At 43.3% G+C, this 10,358-nt stretch overlaps 1 protein-coding gene across 1 annotated transcript; it reads right to left on the minus strand.

Moving 5' to 3' along the window:
* Positions 1-1,593: 1,593 nt before the first annotated feature.
* On the minus strand, positions 1,594-7,008 carry LOC105518480 (chromosome unknown open reading frame, human C14orf177). The gene is given in 4 exon segments (XM_011951487.1): positions 1,594-1,741; positions 1,743-1,837; positions 2,542-2,814; positions 6,842-7,008. Coding segments are annotated over 3 exon segments (429 nt in total). The 5' UTR covers positions 2,789-2,814; positions 6,842-7,008; the 3' UTR covers positions 1,594-1,654.
* Positions 7,009-10,358: the final 3,350 nt, after the last annotated feature.

Genomic DNA, 10,358 nt, shown 5'->3' on the forward strand with positions numbered 1-10,358 from the left:
CACATCTGGTCCACCCCTGCACTCCTCATCTGGGTAAATGCCCCCAGTGACATAACTGGGGCCCAGGTTAAATATCTGAGAGGCCATGATGACGCCTTCCTCTCCTGCATACAAACGTCTCCCACGTCCTGTGGATTTTACTTCCTAGACACCCTTCATGTCTGTTTATTCTGTCCGTTTCTACTGCCCCATCTTATTTAAAACCACTCTATTCTGTCACCTGGGTGACTGTGGCAGGCAGCCTTTCAGTGGAATGCTGCGTTTCCCCAGCCACATCCCACAAAGCATGGAGAATAACTAAATACACAAGCCTGGTCATGTAATCCCCCTGCTCAAAACTCCTGCAGCTTCCCACGAACTTCAACATAGAATCCAATGTCTTAACCAGCTTCCAAGGTGCTTCCCCACTCAGATCCCTGCCTCCATCCCTGGTATGTCTCCAGCTTCCCTTCCTGCCCTTCCCACACTAGACTTGATGTTTTTTGTTCGTTTGTTTGTTTGTTTTTTGTTTTTTTTTTCTTTGGAGATGGAGTCTTGTTCTGTCACCCAGGCTAGACTGCAGTGGCTCGATTTCAGCTCACTGCAACCTCTGCCTCCTAGGTTCAAGCAATTCTCCCTGCCTCAGGCTTCTGAGTAGCCGGGATTATAGGTGCCCAACACCACGCATGGCTAATTTTTGTATTTTTAGTGGAGACAGAGTTTCCTCACGTTGGCCTGGCAGGTCTTAAACTTCTGATCTCAGGTGATCTGCCCACCTCGGCCTCCCAAAGTTCTGGAATTACAGGTGTGAGCCACCACGCCCAGCTGACTTTATGTTTTTTCAGGTTCTCTAATATGTTGTGATCCCCTTTGCTTCCAAACCTGTACTGGACCAGACTTTCCACTGCCTGGAAGACTCTCCCCTGACTATTCCCAATTCCTGGCTCAGGAGTCAGCTGAAAGGAGACCTTCTCATAAGATGTTTCTGCGATTTCCTACCCTCAATACATCCTTTTGTTCTACATTTCCACACCATCCCCCACTCTTTCTTAGGAGCTCTTTGGCACTTGCAATTGTTTAATGAGTTCTAGGACGCAATGGAGCCCGAGACAGTGTCTCTTCACATGTGCCCCAAATCACTCGGGCAGTAAGCCTTAGAAAAATGCAAAGTTGGGGAATTCCTGGGAGGTGGGGTCTGGAATTTCATATTTTTAACAAATTCCATAAGTGAATCTAAGCACAGCAAACTCAAAGCGCTGTTGCCATGAGTGCTTGGCCCACGGGACAGGGGGTGATTTCTTCTCTGGACTCAGGGCTGCTGCAGGAAGGAAAGCCTGTACCCAGCACAAGACCTCAGAACGTCCTGGGAAGCTTCTCCCTCCTCAGGTTCTCTGCTATTACTGCATGGCTCGGACTTCCAGCTGTCTCCTGATCACTCGAGACAAGCACGTATGTCACAAAACGTGAAGAGTTTTCTGAAAGTGTCAGCAGCGTCTTTCTTCTTTCCTATCCTAGGGGGTCTGCCACTTAGATTGCTCTGCTTGGACATTCTTCTGACACATGCATAAGCCTCACGGACAATAAAACCCCCCTATCCAAAGTTATGGGTCTGGAGGAGGCAAATGGAAAAGGCCAGCCTTTCCATTTATGAAATCTGACTTCCTTTCAAGAAGAGTCACATCTGTGACATCTGTTCCACTGTTCCTTTGAACAGCTGCTTAAATCTTGGTGTAGCACAAAATGCAGAGATGGTCAAAGCAGACACACATTATTTGGTGAGTACATGAACCTGGAGAAGTTTCTTCATTTCTCTGGCATTCTGATTTCTCTTCTGTACAGAAACAGGTAGAACACTTACCTGGAGGGGGATTGAAACGTGCAACGGTGCAGGACACAGGGAAGCCTCTTGTAGATGTTCACCGCCCTCCCAGCCTCCCTCTCTGCCAAGTGCACATCACCTCCAGCATCCATAGGGGCCAGCTACCCTCTGGCAGTGACCTCACTCCTGCCCCCAGGGACATGCTACAGTCTTCTTTGAACCAGGCAGAAGCACTCCTTGCTATGGTAAATTGCTCTATCAAATGCTTATCTCATTTTATCCTCTCTTGAAGATCGAAAGGACACATAGCTTCATTTCCCATAGAGGAAATCTGGAAACCTACAGTTGTACATTTTTTTCCTATGATCAATTAGTGATTTATCAGGATTCAGGTGTGGCTCTACTCCTTGCTAGCTGTGTGATACAGGGCAAGAACCCCAATGACATCCCTGCAAATGTCAGTCACGTACCTAGTGCCAGGCGCTGGTCAGAGTGTTTGGCTGACTCTTCCCCTTTTGCTCACTTTGCAATGATGGTCTCGATTTTACAGGGGAGAAAAAGGAGGCTGGGTGGAGTAAGCCTGTTTTCTGAGCCTTCACTCCTGGGAAAAGGTTGTGGGACAGCAGAGTCAGCAAGTCACTCTCACTCTCTACCACAGTGGTTGCCTTTCTAAGCCATAGTTAGTCCCATGTGGGAATCTAGTGAAATTTTAATAAGCAAGGCAATGTATGGGAAATACTTACCACAGCACCTGGCCTTGGTGAGTGTCAGGGCATGCTGCTTGTTGTGTCTTAGGCTCTGCAGGTGCTGGGAACTTGGGCATTTCCCTTCACCAAGGTGGCCCACTGATGGGAGTGTGATCATCAGCTTTGTTCCCTGCTTGCATGGCCTGGAAGCTCCTTTCGTGGCCTCCAGCCTTGCCCCAGGCTCTTTTGAATGCATCAATCCTATTGGAAGCGATGGATTCTTGTGGCTCCCATGGCTGGTCATGGGCCTTCAGTGCTTGCCTCCACACCCTGGTTAAGAAAGGCATGAAGGGGGTTCTCAGTGAGGAGCTAGTGTTGGGCTGGGACCCCAGCCTGTTGCAGGCACTGTGGAGGGAATGGCTCCTCCAGGGGCCCTTCACCTGCTGCACCTCCCCACCAGCCCCTAACTTGTGCAGGCTTCTTGCAGAATGGGCTCTCGATCTTTCTTCTCCATCTCAGCCTGGGCCCTCCCTGCTCCTCACGTGGGGTAACTTGATAGCCTTCTGAATGGCTCCCTACATCCAGACTCTAGAGCAGGGGTCAACACAGGACAGCCTGTGGTCAAATCCAGCCCGTAGTCTATTTTCATAGCCCCCGAGCTAAGAATATTTCTGCATTTCTAAAGAGTTGTTAAAAACCAACCACATGACAAAAATACAGAAGAATATGCAACGTCGACTGACCACAAAGCCGTTTACAGATACTGTTTGCAGACACTTGCTCTAGACTATTCTTCACATTGACCTTCTTGCCCAGCCTCAAGGTCTCACCCTGATCCCACCCAAGGCCTCACATCCTGTCTCTACCCTGCTTAAAAATCTTTAAGCCACCCTGTGTGCAAAAAAGGCACCCTAAAGGTAGTCTGAGAAGATCTGGATTCAAATCCCAGCTCTGATACTTATTAGCCGTATGATCCTCTTGAATTTCAGTCTCTTCCTCTGTGCAATAGAGTTAACAGGGCAAACCAAGGAGGTTATTTGGGGACCTGATGACTTGAGGTGTAAAAATGTACTCTGAGCTACACAGAGCTATTCAAAATGTGAAATTTCATCATAACTGTTTTGTCCATGGGCAGTGTCCACTCCCCGGGGCCTGCTTTGGACTCTGTCTCCAGCTGAGACCCAGTTTGCTTTCTAAACCTCATTCCTTGTGACTTTCCACATGACATCCCAACCCACATGCCACATGGCTTTGTTCTCACCCTGCCTTGGTTGAAATGCTCTTCCCAGTATCGTCTTGCATTTGAGCCCTACCTGGTCTTTAGATTTCACACCCAGCTCAGTGGTAGGTGCCTCCGATGTGTGGATCCTGGAATCTGCATGGGGACACTTGGAGACATGGAGGCGAGAGGAGTCTTCAGCACTCAAAGCACTTGTTCTCCAGCCTGAGAAGGCATTAACCATTTCAATCTGTGCGCTGGTCTTAAATCTTCTCCTCCCTCTCTTTTCTTTCTCTTCGTTTTCTTTCCAACACTCCAACATGAAACAGTGCCTGCTGTGCAGTAAAAATATTTTGGCTGCCTCCCTTTTAAAAACGTTCTAAAAATACACAGACGCATCCACATGCACACATGGCAGGCTCTGACGATTGCCTTCCAGGTGACGGAAACAAACCCTGAGCTTGTGCCCCTCCTTGGGACCAGCGTGGGGAACTCCCGGCCCAGCCTTCCAGACAGGCACCTAGTTAAGGGGCAGTAGCATTTGATATGGAGTAAAAATTTGCCCTTTTTTCTGACCGTTCTCAATGCTGTAGAACTCTCAATTATTTGTAGAAATTGGAAGAAGCCAGATGATGTAAATAAAGGTAGAATATGATTCATGCTCCTCCTTTGTGTTTTAAGATCTGCTCAAGGAAATAAAAAATGTTGAAACTCTTGCCTTTTTTAAACCCTAGGTTTCTTGCCTGAACTCGAATAAACTTTTGTTTCACCCAAAGAGAGGCAGCCTGGAGTCCTGCAAAATCATTAGGTGGGGAGCCAGCACGATGAGGTTCTCATTGTCACCTGCCACCACCTCTAAGAAGTCCTAGGTTGTCTCTGAACCTCAGTCTCTTTACCCAAAATTTAGAGACTTTAATTAAGTGACCCACTAGATTACTTCTAGCTGTAAAAATCTGTGGTAGATCAGCTAGAATTGTTAGTATGATTTAAGGCATAATATGGGTTTAGAAACAGTATTTCTTTTACTACTAATAGTTATAACTTCGCAGGATGATGCCTACAGTTCTCATTCAATAAACTCTTTCTTTCTTTTCTTTTCTTTTCTTCTTTTTTTGAAACAGAGTCTTGCTCTGTCACCTAGGCTGGAGTGCAGTGGTGCGATCTCAGCTCACTGCAGCCTCTGCTCCCTGGGTTTAAGTGATTCTTGTGTCTCAGCTTCCTGAGTAGCTGGGATTACAGGTATGCACCACCATGCCCAGGTATTTTTTTTTGGCATTTTTAATAAAGATGGGGTTTCACTATGTTAGCCAGGCTGGTCTTGAACTCCTGGCCTGAAGTGATCCAGCTGTCTGGGCCTCCCAAAATGCTGGGATTACAGGCATGAACCACCACGTCCAGCTGACTCTTTTTAAATAAAATTATTACTGTTATTATTACTTGATACAGGGTCTGGCTCTGTCACCCAGGCTGGAGTACAGTGGCGCAATCTTGGCTGATTGCAACCTCCACCTCTTGGGCTCAAGCAGTCCTCCTACCTCAGCTTCCTGAGTAGCTGGGATTATAGGTGTGCACCACCACGTCTGGCTAATTTTTGTATTTCTTGTAGAGAATGGATTTTTCCCTGTTGCCCAGGCTGGTCTCCAACTCTTGAGCTCAAGGGATTCTCCTGCCTTGGCCTCCCAAAGTGCTGGGATTACAGGCTCCCATGACCCATGGTGCCCCAGCCATGTTCAATAGACTCTTTACACTGGGGTAGGTGCTGTGGCCACAGCAAAGGGAAATGTGCATTTATTTATTCAGTGACCAAATGTTTATGATCTGCCATCGTGGTTGGCATCATTCCCATTTTATAGAAGATAGCACTGAAGCTAAGTGAAGTTGGAATTACTATTCATACTTATACCTGTAATACTAGCTCATTCTACTTAGCTCATCTTAGGGCCCTAGTCTGAATAAGCACTCCCATAGTAGGCTTTCAACTTACTGATTCTTCAAGTCATTCCTCCGTGTAAAACAAGTTCTTACTTATGATACATTATTAAAGTAAGCTATTAGGTTGGTGCAAAAATCATTGCGGTTTTTGCCATTCTTTTAATGGCAAAAACCGCAATGACTTTTGCACCAACTTAATATTTCGGATTGCAATTATTTCAATACACCACTTCATGTGATATTTTGGGACTGCCTTTGAGTGAGGTCTCTCGCTTGTACTGTGCCTCAGTAAAGCCCCATTTAGAGCTCTTCTGTAATTCAGTCTTTCAGAAAATCAGGACTCTTTAATAAGTCCCCAATTTGCTCCTTCTTGAACATCATTAGTCACTACGTTAAAGAGGCTTTCACGATCAATGTGTTTTGGAAATACGACTAAACAAAGTAAGGGTAGTGCCTTTACAGCAGGGCCTCTTGCATCCTGTAATGCACGGGTATGTATCTGAGATCTCCATGAGGGTGTTACCATTTGCTTCTTTGACTTTTCCCGAAGTCTTTTACTCTAGAAAGTACTATCGTGGAGCATCTGGCAGCAGCGGTATTCACAGAAATCTGTGTTGCCCCCAGTTAATCTTAATTTCTCTCATTGGCACTGTATCTGTGGGGTTTTGCTGCAGTGTAAAAGGGAATAATGACTATTTGTTATATTTTAGACACTTCACGAATTCCAAAGCATTTATCTCATATGGTTCTTAAAGCCATCTTGAGAGATGGATATGATTACTCCATTGTATTTACAAAGCAGTGAGAATTTTAGTTTAGAATGGTGTGCCAAATAAATACTACAACTTTTCCCCACTTCTCTGAACACATAAGGAAGATAGGAATAATATTAGTAAGCCATACTAAATACATGGCAGTGCACTGAAACAAGAATGGGCAATCTACAGATACCAGAAATGGAAATATTTCCTGAAAAGGAGGGTGCTTAGGATGATTACTAGGGGCTGAATCACTGGGGCCCAAGAGGGTGCCAGGAAAAGAGCCCAGAGCCATGCACAAGGCTGGGCTGAGGGTTTTAGGTCCTAGGAGGGGCAGGGGACCACATCTGGCAATCTAGGTGTGGCATAGGACCGCAAACTTGTAGTGGGTACTGAAAATCTGCCCCCACTCATTTCTAGAGTCTGCAATTGCTCTGTGTCTGCCTACCGAGTGCTGTGGCTGAAGCCCTGGTCCTAGAACTTGAGAAGTGCCTTCTACATGGGGCAGGGTCTGGAGCCACCATAAGAGTAGGAGGTGTCTGGAAATAAGTTCTTCATGTGGGGTTGGGGCTGAACTTAGACATGTGCAGAACCCATGTTTAGAGTTGTGATAATGCATCTTGGGGGTTCCTGGAATTCAAAGAAGGGAAATCACCCAAGGTGGTGATGACCTCACAACTGAGAATTACACAACACTGGAGGACAGAGCCCAAGTGAGACAAACAAAAACACAGCACAGAGGAATATATATCTGGTGAAAAGAAGGGAACTTAGAGAATCTGAAAAGACACATGAAACATTTTTTAATATCCTGAAAGAAAGGAGAGAAAGCAACCATGGCAGGAGGAAAGAAGGCTCTGGAGGAAAAGAAGTCTTGAAATAATCACAGAAAGTTAGGGAAGGCGGTGATAAATTACGTATATAAAAATATGTTTTTGAAAATCACAAAAGTACCTTTAAAGATGTGCTGGACAGATGAAACCTCAAAGACCATAGCAGTACAAAGAGAAAACACATTGGAAAAGTCAGGAGACATAGAAGATGGGTGGCCCTGTGACACAAGTTCAGTGGGGTTTGCAGGAAAAGCAAATGAATAGAAGGGAGCACAGGAGACCTCTACAAATGTGCCACGTGGATATTCCAAGGACTGACTGATGTCATCTAGAAAAACCTCCAAACATAAAGAGTAAAAAGAAAATGCTACAAACTGTGAGAGAAAGTTAAAACACACACACAGGCATACACAGATACACGCAGACACACACACAGATACACACACTCATTTTCTGCAAAGGAATGAAAATGAACATTGACATCATTTTCTTATCAGGACTATTAGATGCCGGAAGAATAATTAAGTAATATATTCAAAAAGAAAACAGTTTTCTGTCCCAAATACTTTACTCATTCCAGGTAGTTTTCAAGAGTAAGTATAATATAAAATAGAGAAATTTAAAGACAGACAAACCAGCACATTGACTACAGATCCTCTCTGGAAGAAAAACACAACCTAGAGACATCGTCAAACCATGGCCCGTGGGCCCAGTCCAGCCGGCACCTGTTTTCGTATGGTCTGTGGGTTAAAATGGATTTAATTTTTTAAATGATTGAAATGAAATCAAACAAGGATTAACATTTTCTGACAAATGAAAAGTTACATAAAATTCAAATTTCGGTGTCTATAAGTAAAGTTCTGTTGGAACCTAAGCATGCCCTCTGTCTTCCCTGTTGCCTGTGGCTGCTTTCCTGCTACAAGGGCAGAGCTGAGAAGCTGTGACAGATGCCAAATGTTTGGCAAAGCTTGCACTATTTATTATCTGGCCCTTAACCAGAAAATTGCCAATCCTGAAGGTTGTACTTTAGCAAAAAGAAATATGAACCCAGGAGAAAGGAATTAGATGCTAAAAATGAAAGTAAATAATATACTCAATAAATATTTGGGGAATCCCCAAAATATTTGCTGAGTGTATTATTTGATACATGATGTCATAGTGATTAATAAAAACAAAATGTGAAAACAAGCTGGAGCTAAATATTAGATAACAATGGAATGGGGAGGAGCGTTATTTGGAGGCAGTGAGCTCTGCAGATTGTCTTGTTCGGGAAGATGCCAAGATACTGACGATAGCTCTGCCTTCCAGAAAAAGCACTTAATAGGTGATTTAAATTTTTTCAGAGCCGTTAATAAATAAAGAAAATGTATAGTTTCCAAATGAGTAGAAGTAAAAAATAAAACTGCTTAAATGAAATTTTAATCATCTAACAGAAGGAAAGAGGAAAAATTTTAAAAAAGGAAAGTAGAGTAAACAGAAAGCATTAACTAAGAAGGCAGAAATAAATCCAAAATTTTGATAATTCCAATATAAAACAAGTTAAACTCATCAAAACCAGACCCACTAAAATATGGCAAAATTCTGTTTACAGGAAACACAGATAAACAAATAGCTCCAAGGACTGAAAATGGATGGAAAGAGATATCCAAGCAAAATTCTCACCTAAAGAAGGCTGCTGTGTCAATTATTAACATTCATAAAAGAGAATTAAAATGGAAAAAGGGACAACAATGCTACTTGTTGATAAAAGGACTGATGTATAAGTTATGAACTTTCAGAGCCTTTTCAAAATGTAGAAACTATTATAGCTCACTGCCTTTACAAAAACAGCCTGTGGTCTGAATCTGTGAAGTTTCTGCTCATGGTTGTCTCAGGATTGTTAAGTGGTGGCTTTTTCAGTAATATGATCTTCATTCTAAGAAGAATGAATAAAATAAAAAAGAGAAAGAAGGAGAGAGAGAGAAGGAAGAAAGGAAGGAAGGAAAGACAGAAGGAAGGAAGGAAGAAAGGAAGGAAGGAAGGAAGAAAGGAGGGAGGGAGGGGGGAATTGGGGAGGAGAGAGAGAGAGAAAGAAAGAAAGAAAGAAAGGGAAAGAAAGAAAGAAAGAGAGAGAGAGAAAGAAAGAAAGGAAGGAAGGAAGGAAAGAAGGAAGGAAGGAAGGAGAAAGGAAGAAGGGAACAAGAAAAAAGAGAGGAAGAAAGAACATAGAAAGAAGGAAGGAAAGAAAGAAAAAAGGAACATAAATAAATAGCAGTTGCTTGGACAAGGGTGTGGAAGACTCTCAGCTCTCTTTCTGAGTAAGTGAAATAAGCCAGGCACAGAACGTTGCACCTTCCCACTTATTTGTGGGATCTAAACATCAAAACAATTGAACTCAAGGACATAGAGTAGAAGGGTGGTTACCAGAGGCTGGGAAGGGTAGTGGGGGACTGGGGAGGAGATGGGGATGATTAATGGTACAAAAAGTAGTTAGAAAATGAATAAGACCTACTGTTTCATAGCATAACAGGGTGACTACAGTCCATAATAACTTAATTGTACATTTAAAAATAACTAAAAGAGTGTAATTGAATTGTTTATAACACAGAGGATAAATGCTTGATGGGATGGATAGTGCATTCTCCATGATGTGCTTATTTCACATTTCATGCCTGTATCAACATATCTCATGGATCCCATAAATACATACACCTACTATGTACTCACAAAAAATAAAAATTAAAAATTAAATTTTAAAACTCAAAAAAAACGAAGATTTACCCAGCTGGAACTTTTAGATGCACATCTTCCTTTGTCATTTATGAAAACAAGAACTAACCCCAGATATAAACCCAGAAGTTGTCAGGGAATGAAACTTGACTTGAGACAGATGATGTGGGTTGGTGGGCAGAGGCTGCTGTTGGAGTCCCAGTTCCCCACCACCTTTTATCCTCCTCTGGTGCTTGCATACGCAGCATTTTCTCACTCAATAGCAGTTTCCTTGCTTTTTGGTTATTTTGTTGTCATTGATTTCTAGTTGTGCTGTGACCATGGTTTGTATGATACCCGTTTTGGGAGGAGGAAAGAGGATTAGACTTAGTACAGGATCAATTTCTATAAATCTTCCATGTGTACTTAAAAAGAGCATATATT

The sequence above is a fragment of the Colobus angolensis genome, unplaced genomic scaffold, assembly GCF_000951035.1.
Source record: "Colobus angolensis palliatus isolate OR3802 unplaced genomic scaffold, Cang.pa_1.0 Scaffold32, whole genome shotgun sequence".
Taxonomy (NCBI): Eukaryota; Metazoa; Chordata; class Mammalia; order Primates; family Cercopithecidae; genus Colobus; species Colobus angolensis.